At 39.4% G+C, this 21,992-nt stretch overlaps 1 protein-coding gene across 1 annotated transcript; it reads left to right on the top strand.

The window, feature by feature from the left end:
* Positions 1-12,369: 12,369 nt before the first annotated feature.
* LOC147905014 (putative 12-oxophytodienoate reductase 5) lies at positions 12,370-14,045 on the top strand. The gene is made up of 4 exons (XM_087396426.1): positions 12,370-12,599; positions 12,750-12,880; positions 13,057-13,239; positions 13,340-14,045. The coding sequence occupies exons 1-4, from the start codon at positions 12,463-12,465 to the stop codon at positions 13,942-13,944; spliced, it is 1,056 nt and encodes a 351-aa protein (XP_087252552.1). The 5' UTR covers positions 12,370-12,462; the 3' UTR covers positions 13,945-14,045.
* Positions 14,046-21,992: the final 7,947 nt, after the last annotated feature.

Raw genomic sequence — 21,992 nt, 5'->3', positions numbered from 1 at the left:
ATTTGGGACTATCTGTATGACTCAGTTTCACATATGGAGGCAATGGAGTACTCACTGCCTTCCCCCCCTCCATATTGAAACGCTGCAATACTTTTGTAACATACTCTTTTTGTGAAAGCCAAAGGAGTTTTCTATCCGATCACGCGTGATGCGCATACCAAGAATATGACCTGCAAGTCCCAAATCCTTCATATCAAAGGCCTGATGCAACTTGGCCTTTAATGCATCTAGCTCATAAGTATTCTTGCTAGCCAATAGCATATCATCCACATATAGTGCTAGGATTATCAGGCTACTATCCTTAGCCCTTTTAGTGTAGAGGCAGTGATCAATTTCACTCCTTCTAAAACCCTGGGACCGAATGAAAGCATCAAACTTCTGATACCATTCTCTAGGCGCTTGCTTAAGACCATAGAGACTCTTCTTCAGCTTGCAAACTAAATGCTCTTTGCCCTTTTCTTCAAAGCCTTCCGGTTGCACCATGTAAATTTCCTCATGCAAATCCCCATGCAAGAAAGCTGTCTTGACATCCATCTGCATAAGCTCCATATCCTCTGATGCCACTAGTCCAAGCATGCATCTAAGTGTGGTCATCTTCACAACCGGAGAGAATATCTCATCAAAGTCCACACCCTTCTCTTGCTTGAACCCTTTAGCAACCAAACGGGCCTTGTACCTAGGCACATCATCACCTGTGACCTTCATCTTGTAGACCCATTTACATGGCAATGCTTTCTTTCCATGTGGCAAAGAAACCAAGTCCCAAGTCTTATTCTTCATAAGTGAACTCATCTCTGATTACATAGCATACTCCCACTTGCATTGATCCTCATGCATCATAGCCTCTCTGTAACAAGAAGGCTCCCCGTAATCAGTAAGCATCACATAGTCTACCCCTGGAACAAACCTATCAGGCGGTCTAGACACTCTAGATGATCTTCTCAAGGGCATTTCAGCTTGCTGTCCCACCTGCATATCAGCCACATTTGGCTCATCATTTCCATCAATAGATGATCCATCATCTACCCTTGATTGTATACCTCTGGGAGTACTTGGTGGTACCATTTCTTGCAGATTTGGTGCATGGACAGCTTGCTGTCTATCAACATCTGCAGGTGGATTCACATCCTGGAAAGTGATTCTCCTCATTTCCACATCCCTCATGGGTGCCTTATGCATCTTCTTCTCATTGAAGACCACATCATGGCTGCGTATGATCTTCTTTGCTTTTGGATCCCAGAGACGATAGCTGCCTCACACCCAAATATACGCAAATGAGAGTAAGAGGGCTTCTTGCCACTCCATGCCTCTTCAGGAATACCGCCATCCAAACTCTTACTAGGTGATCTATTGATCACATGCACTGCAGTCTTCATTGCCTTAGCCCAAAAACCACCAGAAAGACTTGCATTGGAAAGCATGCATTGCAACCTTTCTTGAATGGTACGGTTCATCTTTTCTGCAATTGGATTTTGCTCTGGAGTACGAGGGGATATAAGCTCCCTCTTAATCTCATGAGTATCACAGAAATGCTGAAAGTCATGAGAGAGATACTCTCCACCATTGTCAGTCCGTAGGCATTTAAGCGTTCTACTTGACTGATTCTCAACCAAGGCTAGCCATTTCTGAAATACCTGGAACACATCACTCTTCCGAGCTATAGCATAAGCCCACACTTTCCTAGTTAACACTGTATTAGAGAATTTGGGAATTTTCACATAGTTTGGGAATTCCCAACATGGTTAAGATTTGGCCATATGGTCAAATCTTAACTCCTTACTTCAAAGTGGTATCCACCCTTAACACTACATTACGGAATCCTCCTAAGGACCACTTTCAAATAAGGGGTTAAGATTTAGCCACATGGCCAAATCTTAAGCCCTTATTTGAAAGTGGGACTTGGGAGATTCCCAAATTCTTTAATATAGTGTTAGTTGCATCATCAATGAATGTCACATAGTATTCAGCCCCGCCTAATGACCGTGTAGGCATGGGACCACATATGTCTGAATGCACCAAATCAAGCTTTTCAAACTCTTTCTTTCCCCTTCTTTTATGGGCTGATTTAGTCTGCTTTCCATAGAGACAATGCTCACAAAATTCAAAATCAGAGAAACTCAAATGCGGTACATAACCCAAACGGCATAAGAGTTTCATTCCATTCTGGCTCATGTGCCCCAACCTGCAATGCCACAAAGAAGTGCTTGGCTGCTCGGTTATTGCAATAACATGATGAAATACCCCTGATACATGTAAGGGATACAAAGTCCCACACTTGGCACCCCTGGCCAAAAGCATAGAGCCCTTCTGAATTTTCCAACTTTGAAAGCCAAAAGTGGTGTGATAACCAGCATCATCTAGCTGACCCACTGAAAGAAGACTCTTGGTCAACTTAGGCACATGTCTCACATGTTTCAAAACAAATGCAGACCCATTTGCAAAAGAAAACTTTGTCACCTACTCCCACTATGTCACATGCATAGTCATTTCCAAGATGCACACAACCTATCTTTCCACTGTCATAAGTGGAGAACCATTCCCTATGGGGAGTAACATGGAATGAAGCACCAGAATCCAAAATCCAATCCTGGGAATATGCATCATCTGAAGTGGTAAGCAACTCTGCAGATAAACTAGACATGAAGAGAACGTCATTGTCACTATCATGTGTGACTACATTGATCTCCTCGATCTTCACTTTTCCTTTGTCCTCCCTTGGAATCTCTTCCTTTTGATTTGCACCCCAATTTGCATTCTTTTTCTTATCCTTTTGCTCTCTTTTCAGCTTGTAGCAATCCTTTTTCATATGGCCCTTCTTGCCACAGTGGTAACACTCAATGTTTCGTGCCCTGGATTTGCTACAAGACTTCCCTCTTTCTTGGGACTTCCCCCTGAACTGTGATCTACCCCTTTGCACATTTAAGGCTGCATCCTGCTTGTTGCCATCCATAGACTTCCGTGTAATCTCCTCGGCCAACAAGCTACCCACAACATCATCAAATTCCAGTACTCCACTAGGTGCAGAGTTACTGACAGCTGTACGGAAGGTCAATGCCTTGCCATGAATATTTGTTGCAAAGGTATTGATGGAAGCCAATCGTTTGATCAAAATGACCTTGTACACATTCCGATTGATGTTGGAATGCCCAGTCACTCGAGACAAGGCCTTGCACTTGAGTAGCTCCTCATGCCCTCATGGTGAGAATTTGTTAGGGAGAACCATGATCTGCTCTTGTGCCGAACCAATGTAGTGGGCCAATAAAGAAGCTCAACCAAACGATGTTCGTACATGTCCCTGTCGAGAAGCGAATTCATCCACCACAAATGCTTCCTATAGCAGTCCATCAACCATCATGTTAGAAGACCTAAAGGATGCATTGTACTAAAAGACCATGACAATTTAATTCAGTGGTTACGTACCGTCCATTCTTTGTTAAGACAAATGCGTGCCTCCCCTTCAATGTTGATGCTTCCTTGAAATCATTCAGAGGTGGAATCATTTACATTAGCTGGTTGCATAGCAGGTAGCAAGTCATAATTTGTCTTATCTACATTCTTCATGGATGCCAATGTAATTGCAAGATAGTCATTCACTAACTAGTCTTCATGGATGACAATGTAATTGCAAGATAGTCATTCACTAACTAGTCTGTGTCTCTGAAAAAGCAAGGATCTTAGACATAGGTGTGTAAATCAAAGCCACAAATCACTCCCAGTGCCTCATCCTCTCGCAAACCAAAAGTACCTCAATGTCATGGAGGAAAAAATAATTTTCTCCATCAACCACCAGAGGAGCCAGGCCAGATCTCTATTGCCGCATCATCACAAGTAACCTCTGGTTGCTCTGATGAAGATGGTTGTTCCGAGGTAAATGGGGGCTCCATGGACGGTTGTTGGAGAATGTGCAATGATTCAAATGCCTCCCTCTCCTAACTTTCTTTGTCTAAAACATTTTCTATGTACAGGTCACACTCAGGTGGCTTGAAGGAGTACAGCAGGGTTGGCAGAGGGAGTGCTTGAAGTCTAGGCTTCCTAATCTGACTGTCCTTCCTAGAGAAGGAAAATCAATGTTAACTCCCAAGAGATGAATCTGTTGCCTGTGTACCCCCTGATCCCTAGACCTACAAGAATGTTAGTGTCAACATCCTTGAACCCATCTTTTGATAGATTTGCACAAAAGTGAGCCAAGCGCTTCACAAAATTTGGCTCCTCACTATAAAGGAATTTCAGGTAATTGATACAAACCCATATTTTTGTGGAATCATCAAGTCGATATGCAAAATTATGGATGTGCTTTTGCATGTAAACAATGAGCTCATCAAAATCATCTTTGGTTGCCATAATGGTGGCCAAGACATCTAGGGTCTTATCAAAGACCCAAAAGAGCTCATCTTGTGATCTCCAAATGAAGTTTCAGAGATGAAGCCATGGAAGGCAGCTCACACTCTTTCCAATGCCAAGGAAGAAGGCGGCTAAGGGAGTGAGGTCATTTTCAGAGACAACTAAGGCTTTGTAAAAGTGAAAGTGAACATGGAAAGTGAAAAACCACTATATATACCCACACATTAAATATTAAAAAAATAAAAGTAATTATTGAAAATACCAAACACAACAAATTAAGATGCTTCACTGTTTTGTAGCAATTAGTTGAAAATACCAAATCCCATCGTCTTCAATTTACTCTATCACATTGTTTACTATCTTTAATGTCGAAGGAGGGATGAATTTGGCATTGTACATGCACTTTTCTAGACACTTGCTGACCTTTTTACCCTTCAAGGTGAAGCTGAAGGATTCAAACATGCCATCCTCCATGCCCCATCAAGTGTTCCCACACGTCCCTGAGAGTCCATTGTGATGTAACATTCACATTCTTGACATCTCCCCAATCAACATGAATAAACAAAGTTTCCCCTATATTGGCATCATCGTTTGAGTCAAGGGGAATCCAACAAATGCTTGTTTTCTTCCAGCACCTGTATTGGAAAAAAAATATAGCATTTGGCGTGCTATATGGTACCTCACAACCACATTGTCCTTGCATGCATGGCATTTGAACACATAACCTTTCTATACATATGATATAGTTCTATTAGGGGATAACCCAGCACCAAGTGGGACACAACCTTGTAATGAGTAGTAGTCATAGTAGAATATGAAGAGTCTTAGTAGTAGTGGGGTAAAACAGCCATATGGGCAGTTATAACCATTTTGGGATTGTTAGGATCTATTACAAAACCATGTTATGGCAATATGATGGCAGCTAGACCACCTTGAGTACTAGTGAGTTGTCTTTGAGTAAGAGAGCATACACTCTTGGTTATGTTGATAGCAATAAGCTTTTGCTACTTCTCTTTCTGGATGTATCAGTTTTTACCTTGAAGAATACATTTTGAGCTCACATTTCTGTCCAACTAGCTTCTGTTTCAGAATTGTCTTGTGAATTTGTATTCATTCTTGCATTGTCTTGTTCAGGGTAAGTTTGACCATAACACATTTGACGATCCTACAAATACTCCTTAGGTACATGATAGAATAAAGCTAATTCTTGGAAAGAAATCTGCTCTACAATTGGTTCTGACCTTTAGAAGGTCATTGTATAAGAAGTTTCTTGGCTGATTTATGATGCAAGTCTTGGTTTTGGAAGAAAGGAAGACTCCATGTTTGACAAACTACCCGAGGTGAAGAAGATGTGCTCCCGTAACCTTTGCATCATGGATGTCAACAAATGAAGATAGGAGATTGCTTTGCTATACATGGAGAAGATGTAGAAGAATGAATCCATTCATAAGAGCTAGAAGAAAGATCCGACAAAGGAGCTCCATCGAACTGCTTGATGTATACGTTAACCAGATGCTAGAAAAAGACAAGTGTCGATACATGACTAAATTGCTACCTATAAAACATTCATTGCCTAGAAGATTGATGTGAACTGTGTCAACAACAAGGGCAGATAGTAGAGGTTTGTTGGATAGCAGAGCATGTAGAAAATCCGTCAACAAGATTCCATCTGAAGGTAGCATACAAAAAATGTCGTGGGAACAGAGATGCACAGAATTGGTAAAACATTTCGGTAGAGGATCTGAAGTAACAATGGCAAGCATGGGAGGAGAATGAAAGCGACCTTGATTAAGCTTCAATTGATAACTTCATTGATGTCGATCTGCAAACACAATCAGTTGTGGGTGATCTCAAGGAGGTCACTGCACTATCAACAATTCAGAGACAGGGGCGAAAGCAGTGTCAAGAAGGAATGGGGTGCTCTCTTACTTTTAAGCATCATGAAGAAAATAGAGATATGTATGATGTTGCTCTTTGGTGATGTGTGCCTTTGATGATGGTCATCGAATCTTCAAGCAACCAAGAAAATTATTTGGATGGGAATGATACCATTGTTTGTAAACAAAAGATGTACCCATTAAGAAAGCTTACAAGCACAATGACGTATCCATTCTTATGGACGTTTTGATGAAAGTTTCTTGGCTATGGAGTGTGGGTGTATGCACCTGATAGAGAGTTCTTTCAATCAACATATCGGATTCTTCATCAACAACAAGTAAGGAGTTCATGAATCTATTTGGATAGTGGTGAAAAACCTCCTAGCATAGTGGTGTAAAATTGCGGATCCGATTTTGAGAGCAATCCTTTCATGATCTGCTTCTAGTCCAATACAGATCGGGGCTTGCCTATTGTTGAAGAACATTAATGCATTTGTTGATGGTGGTTACTTGTCACAAATTTGGGAACAAATTATAAAGGGTGGAGTGTTGATTGACATACACCATAGAAACTGTAATCGATAGTAGAGGAATAGATGCATATGTAGCAAAAGTGATTTATCCATTCAAAAGGTGGCGGATTGACACACAGTGTTGAAGAGATGGAACAATCCTTGCTAAAGGCGTAGGGAACTTCCTATTGTATCTTGTTTCTTGAGTATAAAGGGTGTCAACGGATGTAGAGCAAAGAGGGGGGGTGAGGATGGTTTGGGTGGTCCCCTATGTAAGAGGGTGTAAGAGGAGCAACCAATAGGAGCTATCCTTTCACCACCTTAGCATGGCATTGCCCCACATAATGAAGCACTCTCATTGATACACCTCAAATCCTCATTGATCCCTTGAAATTAGGAGCACTAAAATGAGGCCCTTTTGAGACCCCATTTCTCCCCTAATGTATCAATAAGGTGTTTGGTGAGGTTCAAAGGTAAGGCTAATAGCATCCAGCCCCCTCACTATTTCTCTCTTTTTCCTTCTCTCTTTTATCCTCTCTTTCCTTCTCTCTTTTCCTCTCTTTTCTCCTCTCTTTTTCTCTTTGATCTCCTCTCTTTTTCTCTCTTTTTTCTCCTCTCATGTTAGTGTGCCCACAGTCATTTTCAAATTGTTAGTATTTTCCCCAACCTGTATCCAACCTTTGTTGTGCACCTTTAAGGTACACCTTGCTATTGTCTAGGATAATGTCACCCTTTCTTTCATCCATCACCATGCATACTATGGCTCTTTTTTTAGGCATTCCCTCTTGGACTCTTCCCACTCTGTGGACTCCATATACTACATTTGGCATCACAAAATGCTATGCAAAGAATGTTGTCACCTCCTTGGCCAATTCAAGAGGGCTCTCTTTGTTTGGTTTAGGCATACCATGAATGACAAGATTCCGAGCTCATTTTTCCCTTTCTTTTTGTTCCTGATGTCACCATTGGTAGGCATATTATCACGTGGTGGGGCTTGCTTTCTCTTTCCTTCTATCTTTTTCTCTCTTTTGTCCTCACTTTTTCTCTCTTTTTCCTTCTTTCTTTTATCCTCTCTTTTCGTCTCTTTTCCTCTTTTTTCTCATGTCTTTTTCTCTCTTATCTCCTCTCTTTTTCTCTCTTTTTTCTCCTCTATTTTCCTCTCTTTTCTCCTCTCTTTCCTTCTCTCTTTTTCTCTCTTTTATCCTCACTTTTTCTCTTTTCACTTTCTCTCTTTTTCTCTCTTTTCATCTCTTTTCCTCTCTTTTCTCCTCTCTTTTTCTCTTGTATCTTCTCTCTTTTTCTCTCTTATCTTCTCTCTTTTACTCTCTTTTTTCTCCTCTCTTTTCCTCTCTTTTCTCCTTTCTTTCCTTCTCTCTTTTTCTCTCTTTTATCCTCACTTTTCTTCTTTTCACTTTCTCTCTCTTTTGTCTTTTCTTCTCTTTTCTCCTTTAAATCTCTTTTATCCTCTCTTTTTCTCTCTTTTTTCTCCTCTCTTTTTACCTCTCTTTTCCTATTTTTCCTCTCTTTTCTCCTCTCTTTCCTTCTCTTTTCCCTTCTCTTTTCCTCTCTTTTCTCCTCTCTTTTCTTCTCTCTTTTTCCCCACGTGAAGCTTCAATAGCTTGACATTGAGCAAGCATATATAGACTTCTGTCACTCTAATTCAAAGAATACAGGAGTTTGTAAATCCTTGCTCAATGTCAAGTTGTCACTCTATTTTTTTTTTGCATGATGGAAAGAGGGCATGCTCGATGGTAATCTTCTTCTTTTCTTTTCTTTAGTTCATCATGTGGACAGGAAGCTCTTCAGCCTCACTTGATCTTTGAAATGCCATCTTTTGGGAGTTATATAACATTTTGGGGCACCGTCCCACTCTTGGGGAGTTATACACATACATGATGGGTACTCTAAACACCCTCCAGGAGTCGGCAGTACAAAATCCAAACCACCCCAATCCCACACCAGCTAAGATTGCCCAAGTGGAGTCGAGACAGTAGCCTAGCAGGCTATAGAGCTAACGAGCCCCTTCTCCCCCTTGTGGTCAAAAGGCCTTTTGCCTCATAGAGCCGTCGGCATACTCTCGTGCAATCGAGAGTCGCTTCTCCAGCTATGAGTGGCTAGCATACTCTTGTGTAGTCAAGAGTCGCTTCTCCAGCTACGAGTGGCCAATGTACTAGCTCGACATGATAGGGAAGAAGGCGTAGTAGTAGGGAGAGCGGTGGGGGATGCATGGCACAATGCTTTGGGGGGGGTAATGGTGGGGGCATGGATGATTCAGATGATATAGATGTGCCAGAGGGTGATGGTACGATCTTCTATGACATCACTCAGACATGAGGCATCTTAATAGATGCACGGGGGAAGGACATCATGGCCTTCATGCACTCTGTAATTGCTAACAACTATAGAGATTGCTTTATTCACTACAAAGACCAGCGAGAAAAGTTGGCTGATGAGACCCTCGCTACTGTTTACTCTAGGTATCCCAATCCTCCCAATGTTCAGTTCACAGATTAATGGGCCAAGTCAAAGATTGTTATGATACTTGCCAATAAAAGATCTTCGCTTAAGAGGCATGCACTAGCCGAGATTGCCAGGAGAGAGGGAGGTCAACCTCCAAGGGACCAGCCCCACATCACTCACAAGCGTGAGTGGAAGAAAGCAATGAAGGCAGTGAAGGTGCGAACCCCAGTCTACAGCACGTGGAGGCACGAAGGATCCAAATGGAGCAATATGAAAACATGCATTTTAGAGCAGGGGGTGTTGAATCATGGGAGGCCCAATTTGTAAGTATCGATCTTAAATTATATTGTGTTATGTGGTTTATTAGGAGGTTGTTTCTTTGTACTAACCCCTTTGCAAATTTTATCATCTTGCAGCTTGATATCATAGGTAGGTACCCTACTCTTGTCGAGACAGCCTACGACTGCAGCCTACGACCGCCACCATCGCAAAGGAGATACATGGAGGCACTTATATGATGACGGGTTGATTACTAAGGAGCAGTATATCCGGGCTATTGGAGCGTCCCCCCAAGTATTTAAAAGTAATTAAATAATTTTAATATTGTAAATAAAGATTTGATTTTTCATACATTGATACATGTTGTCCCTCGTTTGCCCTAGGGCTGATCAGGAGCAAGAAGGTAGCGACGATGCAGAGAACTTAGATTAGTCATAGAAGTAGTGCTAGCTACTCTTTTTTATACTTAAAGCCATTGGCTTGGCTTCGTGCCTCTCTTGTTATACACTCCTCTTATTTTTTGTACTTGAAGCCACAGGACATGGCTTGGCTTCCCACTCGCTTTTCCAATGCATGTAACTTATGCTCCCTAGCAAGATCATGCCAAATGCTAACTCCAAACTACTCAGTGCTAATGTAGAATGCATACCCCTTAGATGCCCAAAGACCTAGTGCTTGGTGACTAGTGTGTGCATGGTGCTTGGTAGGAAGATGCCCTCTCTTTCCCCCTCTCTTTGATGCTCAAATTTGCTCACCCCTTAGACACTTGAAGACCTAGTGCTTGGTGACTAGTGTGTGTGGTGATTGGTAGGAAGGTTCCCTATCTTGCACTTCGATGGATGCCTAGTAGGCATTGCTACTCGATGCTTGGGTTCTTGGGTTGTAGAGTTGTGTCAAAGAACTATTGTGTTGCATGGGTGAAACCATATGAAGACGGGTGAATGAGCATGGAATCCTACTATATGAAACGTCACAATCTCATATAAATTAATTCGTGTAAATAAAAACCCACAACAGTATCGTGCTAGTACTATTTCTTAATGAGTCTTGTTTAAATTTTGTTTTACAATTTGATAATTAGAAACTCTCTAGTATCTTGGGAAACATCAGTATCTAAATTTCATTCTCTTAGATCTAGTCATGGATCATTCAATTGGAGCAACCATCAATATTCGATTCCTCTCTTTCGCTTGAGCATATCACATGCATTAATATGATTGGGGGTTCTACCATCTCTAGTTGTCATTGCCAATTTCAACAATGGAAATCAAACCAAGATAGAGACCAATCATATTATGAGAAGTATTGACGAGTTGAACATGTTTTTGCGGTTCATGGAATAATACACAGAGACTAGCAATCTCAAGTTTAGCAATGGTCGTGCCATGTTCAACAAAGAATTCAATTGCACAATGTGAAAATGGGATTCTTGTAACCACATATCATACACAACATACACAACATTCTGTTCAACCACACAAAATTCTACTTTTATTAAAAAAAAGATTTTGTAGAGCATTATAAGCGCGTCTATGTATGCGTCTTTTTTTTAAAAAAAAAATTTCTATAGAGCATCTAAAAGTGCGTCTATAAGCGCGTCTATCTATTATATAGAGGTGCTTATAGACATGGGTCTGTAGACGTGCAAATAGATATGCAAATAGATGCGCCCGTAATTTTTTTTAAAGTTAAGGAAACGTGTCTGTGGGTGCTTTGTGTTGTTGTGACATACCTTGGATTTTGGGTGAGGGTAGTAACATATTACATATTAAGTTGGCGTCTAAGGTAATATGTGACAATACCATTCAAGCATCAATAAAGACTCCTTTGTACAAAGACTCATTGAGAGCACTATTTCTCGTAAACATATGATAATGTAAAATTGCAAGCATAGCTATTACTATTTTTGGAGCATAAAAGCATCTTTCATGTCTCTTGTCTATTTTAACCAGTAATTTTTTTGAAACTTCAAGAGTGTTATAGTTTCCTACATTAAATTTTGAGTGCATTCTTTTGGATTAAATTATAGTAATAAGTCTTTATTTTCAAAGTGATTTTTCATGGATTTAAATTAATAACTCATGGATTTTTTAAAACATGAAAATGATTGTTAAAAACAAGAAGTGCAAAAGTAGGATTTAATCGAAGTTTTTGCATTATTAGTAAGCTTAAACCACCCCTTCAAAACAACTACACTCACAAGATCAAATAAGGAGTTCCTTGTGAATCCCCCTTGGTATATACTCTATAGAAACCCAAAAAAAAATTATGAGCACATCTTATGGACCTTTGCAAGGTCACATCCACATGGAGACTTAAAGGAAATTGTGAATGTATCCAAGCCCTATTGGCATATGGCTTGCACTAGGATGAACATTAAACCTAGAAGGGTAAAAAAATAATAGAGTGAGCGGAGCCCGTGATAAAACTAGCTAAGAAAACTATGAGGGATTGAATGGTAATAGTCTCAACATCAATACTCTTATGAGGGAATTGGCATTGGCACTTTGGAGAATTCCATTCTTGGAGAAATTGCATTATAGATGAATGAATTCGCAAAAGTACGGGCATAAAACAGAGACGATTTGACGAGCATCTCATGAGTCGTGCAAGCATGGAGAGTGTGGGCAAAGAGTAACGAAGGGGGTTCGAGTGTTTTCTTCGTGGGCCAGCCAAGGGACTTGTATAATAAACAGGAGCACAGTAGCAATGGCTCCCACTGAGTCTCAGTCTCAGCCTTCAATTTTGCTCGCAAACCTTGGCCTCCAATTTAGAACATCATGGGTTCCTTCACTGAATCTGCTGACCCCTCTAAGCCCACCCCGCCTTTGCTCACCCCTTACCAAATGGGACCTTACAATCTCTCTCACAGGCATGCACAACTTCTGTTTGCTCATCTGATCTATATTCCAATAGCTAGACGTTGCTTCTTAATTTTAGCGGTTTTCTTCTTTGCTCATACAATCGAGTCTACTTGCCTCGGCAGGGTCGTCATGGCGCCCATGTCGCGCATGCGGTGGACTAGTTACTCCGAGCAGCAGCCTCATGTTGCCCTATATTACTCCCAACGCGCTTCCCCCGGCGGACTTCTCATCACCGAAGCCGTGGCTATCTCAGATACTTCCCAAGGGTAACGGCTTTCTTCTCATGCGCAATCTAATTGCAGGCCGCCCAGAATGCGAAAGTTCTGATGATGAACACGCTTTTCTTCCTACATCCAGCGTGTTTGTGAAACTTGTTCTAATTCTCCTTTTGTGCGTGGAGCGTTTGATCTGAACAGGCAACCGTTCTCTCCTGCAATCTACGAACCAGCCCATATCGAAGCTTGGAAGCCGATCGTGAAGGCGGTTCATGACAAGGGCGCCTATTTCATTTGTCAGCTTTGGCATGTTGGGCGAGTTTCAAATTCGGGTACACCTGCCAGGGGTTGCAAATTGCAATGCTTGCTGGAAGTTTCCTTGACGTGTGACTTTAGAAGTTAATTCGTGTCTTTTGGAAGCTTTGTTTCGTCTACGACGTTGATTTTGACTAACAGGGCGCTGCTTCGTTTCCAAGATTATGTGTAACCAACATTGGTTTTGCTCCAGCTTACCAGCCAAACGGCGATCCTCCTGTGTCTTCCACTGATCGAAAGGTAGCTAGTCCACCACCTTGTGTGATGCCCAACGGTGAATTCGGTGAATTCTCTACACCACGTGCTTTGAAGACCGAAGAAATCCCACAAATCGTTGAAGACTTCAGGGCTGCAGCGAAGAATGCCATCATCGCAGGTGCGAATGCAAATGATAGACCTTGTCGACGTGCCGTTTCCATAGATTTGCTTTGGAACCTTTCAGTAGGATACGTTGTGAACCTCTTGTGCGCCTGCAGGCTTCGATGGTGTAGAGATCCATGGCGCCAACGGCTATCTGTTGGAGCAGTTTATGAAGGACGCGGTCAACGATAGGACTGACAAATACGGGGGCTCCTTGGAGAATCGCTGCCGCTTCCCACTAGAGGTAGTCGATGCGGTGGTGAAGGAGATTGGAGCAGACCGTGTAGGCATTCGGATGTCGCCGTTCACGCCCTTCAACGGGGCCATAGACTCGGATCCAGCGGCCTTGGGTTTGTACATGGCCAAAGAGCTGAGCAAGAGGAAGATTCTCTACATGCACTGCGTAGAGCCAAGGTATGCAGGGCGAGTGAACATCGAGACACCGAACTCACTGGTGCCCTTCAGGAAAGCCTTCTCCGGAACGTTCATAGCCTGTGGAGGCTACCACCGTGAGGATGGTCTCGCTGTGGTACAAGGTGGTAACTCGGATTTGGTGGCATACGGTCGCTGGTTCATTTCGAATCCTGATTTGCCTAAACGCATTTTGCTGAATGCTCCGTTCACTGATTTCAAGCGCGAGTACTTCTATGCCCAAGATCCAGTTAAGGGCTACACAGATTACCCTTTTCTCGAAGAAGAGAAGAAAGACGGCTCTACTTGATTCTCTCTCACTCAACTACTCCAATAAATACGAGCCTCCTCATTTATATCTTTCGTTTGCCCATGGAACCCTCGTGGGTTCACTCAATAATATATGTGGCTATCAAGCATATATTATTGAGCATGACAGCTCGAGTAGCTGTATTGAACTAGAATATGTATAAATGAATTTAGTGCTTCCTAAAAATTGTTAAATAATATTGTCCATTTTGAGTTAATTTAGAACATAGATTTATGTAAACTTGCAATTTGAGAAGAATTAATTATGATATCAAGAAGAGCACTATAATAGTAGAATTTATCTTTTCATAAATTTCTTGTTGTTCAGAAGAAAGAGTTGCATTTTCGAAGTCCTTGAACTCGTTCATCATTTGACGTAATTTTGTGCATGCTGTGTTATGTATATTGGTATCTTCATGAATGTCGGTTGAAGTCATGAAGGAGTTTTGAATAACACGTAATGGGCTTTTTTTTCGTATGATTGTTTTCAGAAATGAGCTCATTCTCATTTCTAAAATTTATGTTCTTTAGTAGAAGGTTGTAAAAAAATCCTTCAAAATGATGAGCAGGGTGGTAATCTATGAAACGTACAATCCGTGTTGATGGATATACATAATTTCCGAAAGAATGTACGATAGTCGTGTTGATGGATATACATAATTTTCGAAAGAATGTACGATAGTTATGTTATCTTTGTTTTCTTTCTTTGACTTTTGGACATTGTATTATTTCCAGAATTCATAGAAGGTCAAGTTCTCCATGACACTTGGACGACCACAATATGTAGATTCTATAGGATGCGTTACAGAAACACAATGTTTACGAAGGTATTTTTGGCGCATAGATGGGGGAGAGGAGTCAATGAAATGCACAGCTTCGCTTCTTTGAATGGTAGATATTTATAAGCATGACAATGCTGCGTCTGTTGGAGATGTTGGCTTTGAAAGAATATATGCAGATATCATTTTTAACCTCGGGGGGGTCACTCATCTTATGTAACCCTATCATGTGAGTTCAACAAAAGGATATTTTTAATTTCTAAAATTTACAAAATTTAACTTACATAAGGGAGTATTTAAAATGATTTTAGAAAAAAATTACAGATTTGTATACAAAAAGAGTACATTTTATTAATGAGAAATCTACGGATAAAGGATTTTACAAATAAGCCTTGAACGCATGTGATATAGAGAGTTTATACATAGTGACCCCCCCAAGTTTTTAACTTAATTGGATCTATATTATCTAGTCCTAGAAGTTTTGCATCACCAAGATTCAAGTTCATGTGTCCCATGGGTTCGGTTTTCATAGCATATTTTAGAAGGTAATATGATAGGCTTGTGTTGGTTATTTTTTGAATATTCATATGTGCTTGCCACAAGAGTAATATTCTTGCATGGTATGGAATGACGTTACGATGTTCTAGGGATAAACTAAAGTAGATCCATCTTTATGTGAGAGGATCTAAAGTAGGTTTAGTTTCTAAATGCATAGGATATGGAAATCCGTATTTGCATTTGTGGTTTGTGCTTGAGTCAAATAGATTGCATGTTGGCCTACATGTGTGGATTTGTTTTCTCTTTACCATATAGTTAAGCTTTCTTTGAATTAAATTCTCTGGCCAGTTATTAAAATCATTCATGTAAGGGATATATGCATCTATCTGGTTTGATACGATCTCTATGTCTTGTTTATCTACCCATAGCATTATGTATGCATGCATAGATCCTCAATTTTGTACCTCATATCTTATGATGTGATGGTTGACTCTACCTAGTAGTCCTTTATCACACAGAATATATCTTGCTAAGAATTGTTGCAGTCTAACATGGAAGAGCACTGCGCATTCAACTAGACAATCTCTCCATGTACTTTGAGTAGAATTTGCTATTATAATAGATTGACGTATTTGGTACATCAGTAACAGGTACGGTTTATAAAGAGTGAGCACGGAGAACAATGTTGATATTCTCATTTTTAAATATACATTGAAGAACATCTTGTCATCATGAGCACCATATCTGAAAGGATAGAGGAATGGGAATAATGCATACTCAAGTGTTTATTCGTCACATTGTGACAGACCTTCCATAGATGTTATGAGCTGACGCTTAATAATTCTTGTTGAATCACGAAGTACAATTGTTCCGACTTCATGCGATGTAGTTTTTTTGAATTGATGAGTTGTAGGTAGCATGTTGATTTGTTCTAGTAATGACAAGTAGTTGTCCTCGTGCAATTTTCATAAGATCCAATGGTGAGTCAACAGAGTGTCTTTCAAGAATATCAAAAATAACTTTTGAAGAAAGAACACTTACTCCTAGTTTTGGTTGCGGTCGTTCATACATTGTCAAGTATTTTTTAAATATGGGATTTGTTCTAGAGTTAAATGCTAGAACGTGTTTTGTTGTTGATAGTAACTTTGTTGACTTACTACAAAATCTTTGTTGGCAATCCCAACATATTAATGGATTATCCAACATCGATCTTCTTTGTAGTATACCTATTGCTAAAGATGTAATACCTTTAGAAACATTTAGAGATATATCGATTATAGAAAGCATTTGCATTTGAAATATGTCCGCACCTAATACATTCTGTAAATATTCTGGATCATAGGGAACCGAGCACAACTTTCTGAATGGACTATCTATGCATGCTTTACAAGCCATTTTTTACCTATGTCCTAGGCCATTTTCTACATGCAAACTTATGAAAGTATTGGATAAGTCATATGGTGTTATACTTGATTCTAGTACTGATATTACTGATTTTAACTTTGTAAAAGAACCTGTGTTAAATTCCATTTTATGACAAAATACACAGTATTGCATCTTCGAAATATATTGAGAAGTAATTTGGTTCCATTCTTTTAGAAATTTATCGATGAATAGCCATGAAGAGAAACTCGGTTGTAATTGTCTTTTTTTGTTTTCTATGCTAATGTAGGAAGCACATTCTCTTCTTTCAATAAGTGACCTTTTCATATTTTAAAAGTAAATTATATGTTAACCTAGAAGCACCTACTTTATTTTCTTGTTCTAGATCAAAGCGTTAAAAATGACCTGAAATTCACCAATTCGAATAATCTGCAAACAAAATATCAAGGTTGTTAACACTTTATATTTTTACCAATTTGAATATAGCATATAGGAATTTGAATGTAGCATATAGCATTTCGAATATAGAACATGGTAAATAGCTCTTTCTTTTTGCACGTAGGAGTTTGTGTTTAACATATATTTTTGTGCATGTTTTTGATAGCTATTTGAATTTGGGATGTAGCATTTTCATTTATCACTTTATATATATATGGTAGCAATTTGAATTTAAGATATAATAGCACTCTGAATTTTGTACATAGCATTTTGCATTAGGAATTAGCACTTATCATTGAGTAACTAGCATTTCTGCATTTAGCATACTTTATATTTTTACTAATTTGATACCAATTTGAATATAGCATATAGGAATTTGAATGTAGCATATAGCATTTCGAATATAGAACATGGTAAATAGCTCTTTCTTTTTGCACATAGGAGTTTGTGTTTAACATATATTTTTTTGCATGCTTTTTGTAGCTATTTGAATTTGGGATATAGCATTTTCATTTAGCACTTTTTATATATACGGTAGCAATTTGAATTTAAGATATAGCACTTTGAATTTCGTACATAGCATTTTGCATTAGGAATTAGCACTTATCATTGAGTAACTAGCATTTTTGCATTTAGCATATAGCGCTTTGTATCCAACACATAAACAAATAAACTTAACCACACATTTGTGAGGAGGGAGAGTCAGCACATTTCCTCTCCAAAAATTATAAGACCAAGGAACGTCCCCTTCCTTGGGTTCATATCATTTTGCATTTTGCACATAGTATTTTGCATATAGCATGTTGCAATTTGAGTTTGGCATATAGAACATAGCATTTTGCTTTTTGCACATGGTCCTTTGTTTTTAGAAATGTATGATTTTGTATTTTGTACATAGTACTTTGCATATAGCACATAAAATTGACTAACTAGTATTTTTCCATTTAGCACATAGCAATTTGTATCCAACACATAAACAAATAAACTTAACTACACATTCGTGTGGGGGGAGAGTTGGCACGTTTCCTCTCCAAAAATTATCAAACCAAGGAATGTGCCCTTCCTTGGGTTCATATCATTTTGCATATAGCATGTTGCAATTTGAGTTTGGGATATAGAACATAGCACTTTGCATTTTGCACATGGTAGTTTGCATTTAGGAATGTATGATTTTGTATTTTGCACACAGTATTTTGCATATAGCATGTAGCAATATGAGTTTGGGATATAGAACTTTGCATTTAGTATATAGTAAATTTCATTTAGGTATTAGTGTTAAAATGGCTAACATCCCGTATCAACATCTTGGGTGGTTCTTGTTCTAGTTATATGTGCAGCGAGCTATATGGTGTGTTGACTTTGTATGGTTTCAAGCTTACAGAAGAGAAGCTAGGAATGAGGAGGGTTTTCCCACACCTAGGTTAGACGGGCACCATAAGAGTGGGCTTGTGAGGAATGAGATCTTCTTGAAAGCTTGTATGATGACATCCATGGGGCGAGTGATACGAAATCAGATTTTGTCGGGTACAGAGGAATTGTGAGTGGTCCAAGGTTGCAAAGAAGGTGCTTAAGGAGCTACAAACTAGAAACCCTTGTCATATACATATATTGGATGGGCACCATCAGATTGGCTTTGCAAGGAATTATGATTGCTATCCTAAAAGCTTGAATGAGGAAATCCTTGTTTAGTTCTTAGAGTGAGCGTGTGCATTAGTAGCATGGATATCTAGATAACATATTTCTAAGTAATCTTCTTGTTAAAATGTATGGAAAATGTGAAAGCTTAGAGTATGCACAAGCTGTTTTCATCAAAATACTCCTGGAGTATTATGATCGCTACGTAAGCTTAGAATGAATTTGGCAAAGAAGCTTTACAATTGTTTGAAGAAATTCAAATACAAGTCTAGAAGAACAAGATAACTTTTACTTGTGTACTAGATGCATGTGCTAGTGTAGCAGCCTTAGAGAAAGTTCTAGAGATATATGCTCTTATTTTTGGCAACAGATGGTAGTGAGATGTGGTGGTGGTGACAGCTCTTGTTAATATGTATGTTAAGTGCAGCAGCATGGATGATTCAAAGGTTATGTTTGCATAGATGCCACTTCGGAATGCAACCTCTTGGAATGCCATGATTACAGTGTGTCTACACGATTCAATGGTTTTTTTTGCAAAGATTGCACTACAGGATGCCATGATCACAACTTGTCTCTAGGAAGGGCATAGCAAGGAGGCTTTACAACTATTTGGTCAAATGTAGGGTGAAAGCATTGACCATAACAAGGTCACTTTCATTTGCATTTCGGATGTGTGCACCAAAGAAAAAGCCTTGGAAGAATGGTGCACTTACATGCTAGTTTTGTTGGCTGTAAATTGGAATTTGATGTTGTTGTGGGGATAGCCCTCGTCAATATGTATGGCAAATGTGGGAGTCTAGATGATTTAAGTGCTGTGTTTGCAATGATGCTTGTGTGGAATGTGGTCTCATGGAATACCATAATTTCAACATCTGCTTAGAAGGGTTTAGCAAGGAAGCCCTATAGCTGTTTGGTCAAAAGCAGGCTGAAGGTGTGGAGCAAGACAAGGTAACCTTTGTCTACGTTCTCAGTGCTAGCATAGTAGCCTTAGAGAAAGGTCGAGAGATCCATGCTTCTATTGTTGGCAACACATGGGAGAGTATGCGTGAGGTGTCCAACAGAGGGTCATAATGCAACATGGCCATGCATGGGGGAAAAACTGACAGCATTGGTAGGGATGCAACATGGGCAACATGCTAATTGCCATGTGGCAACCAAGAACTGCACAAAAGGTTATTGGCAGATAACTTCAACTTTATAGGAGTACCTTGGGATGGTGAAAGATATCAATGCAAAGTTGGCTCAAGTCAGAGGTCTAGAAGTAGACTACAGCACCCAAGCTATGTTGGGAGCAGGGCTGTCTATTCCAAGACAAAATGCAGCAAGCAGGTTTGTAGACCTATGCAGCATCCAGGGCATGTTTGGAGATGTTCTATAGGGAAAGAGTCCATAGTCGATTGCTCTCCTCTCTTCCCCCATTTAGAAATGTGATTCCTCTTATAGAGAGAGGAAGTGCATAGCTTATGATGGCACCATTTTCTGACTAGACTAATGGTTTTGGAATTGGATCCTTAATCACACAATTGCAATCCTCCTCCTCAGTCCTTTCGCATGGCTATTGATCTACCACTATGTTTTCGATTTGTAGGGCCTCCATCCATGGCCTGCAAGCTCTTGGAAATTTTTTTATATATACCTTTGTAAGCCTAGAATTTGCCTACTTCGATTGATAAATAGCTCAATAGATACTAAATTAGACATGACAGATTTGATATTATACATCTTAAAATTTGATAGCTCGTCTCTTTCAGCATGTACTTCCCCTTCATTAATATCACATGCATTAATATGATTGGGGGTTCTACCATCTCTAATTGTCATTGCCAATTTCAACAATGGAAATCAAACCAAGATAGAGACCAATCATATTATGAGAAGTATTGACAAGTTGAACATGTTTTTGCGGTTCATGGAATAATACACAGAGACCAGCAATCTCAAATTTAGCAATGCTCATGCCATGTTCAACAAAGAATTGAATTGCACAATGTGAAAATGGGATTCTTGTAACCACATAGCATACACAACATACACAACATTCTGTTCAACCACACAAAATTCTACTTTTATTAAAAAAAAGATTTTGTAGAGCGTCTATAAGTGCGTCTATGTACGCATCTTTCTGTTTTTTTAAAAATTTCTATAGAGCGTCTAAAAGTGCATGTCTGTCTGTTATATAGACGTGCCTATAGACATGGGTCTGTAGATGCACAAATAGATATGCAAATAGATGCACCCGTAAGTTTTTTTAAAAGTTAAGGAAATGCATCTATGGGTGCTTTGTGTTGCTGTGACATACCCTGGATTTTGGGTGAGGGTAGTAACATATTACATATTGAGTTGGCGTCCAAGGTAATATGTGACAATAACATTCAAGCATCAATAAAGACTCCTTTGTACAAAGACTCATTGAGAGCAATATTTCTCGTAAACATATGACAATGTAAAATTGCAAGCATAGCTATTACTATTTTTGGAGCATAAAAGAGTCTTTCATGTCTCTTGTCTATTTTAACTAGTAATTTTTTTGAAACTTTAAGAGTGTTATAGTTTTCTACATTAAATTTTAAGTGCATTCTTTTGGATTAAATTATAGTAATAAGTCTTTATTTTGAAAGTGATTTCTCATGGATTTAAATTAATAACTCATGGATTTTTTAAAACATGAAAATGATTGTTAAAAACAAGAAGTGCAAAAGTAGGATTTAATCAAAGTTTTTGCATTATTAGTAAGCTTAAACCACCCCTTCAAAAAAACTACACTCACAAGATAAAATAAGGAGTTCCTTGTGAATCCCCCTAGGTATATACTCTATAGAAACCTTTAAAAAAAAAAAGAGCACATCTTATGGACCTTTGCAAGGTCACATCCACATGGAGACTTAAAGGAAATTGTGAATGTGTCCAAGCCCTATTGGCATATGGCTTGCACTAGGATGAACATTAAACCTAGAAGGGTAAAAAAATAATAGAGTGAGCGGAGGCCGTGATAAAACTAGCTAAGAAAACTATGAGGGATTGAATGGTAATAGTCTCAACATCAATACTCTTACGAGGGAATTGGCGGGAATTGGCATTGGCACTTTGGAGAATTCCATTCTTGGAGAAATTGCATTATAGATGAATGAATTGGCAAAAGTACGGGCATAAAACAGAGACGATTTGATGAGCATCTCATGAGTCGTGCAAGCATGGAGAGTGTGGGCAAAGAGTAACGAAGGGGGTTCGAGTGTTTTCTTCGTGGGCCAGCCAAGGGACTTGTATAATAAACAGGAGCACAGTAGCAATGGCTCCCACTGAGTCTCAGTCTCAGCCT

Source organism: Dipteris shenzhenensis, chromosome 2 (assembly GCF_047967505.1).
Source record: "Dipteris shenzhenensis isolate YYH24624 ecotype China chromosome 2, Dip_SZ_1.0, whole genome shotgun sequence".
Lineage (NCBI taxonomy): Eukaryota > Viridiplantae > Streptophyta > Polypodiopsida > Gleicheniales > Dipteridaceae > Dipteris > Dipteris shenzhenensis.
Note: the sequence above shows the minus strand (reverse complement) of the source record. Positions and strands in the feature narration are given on the sequence as shown.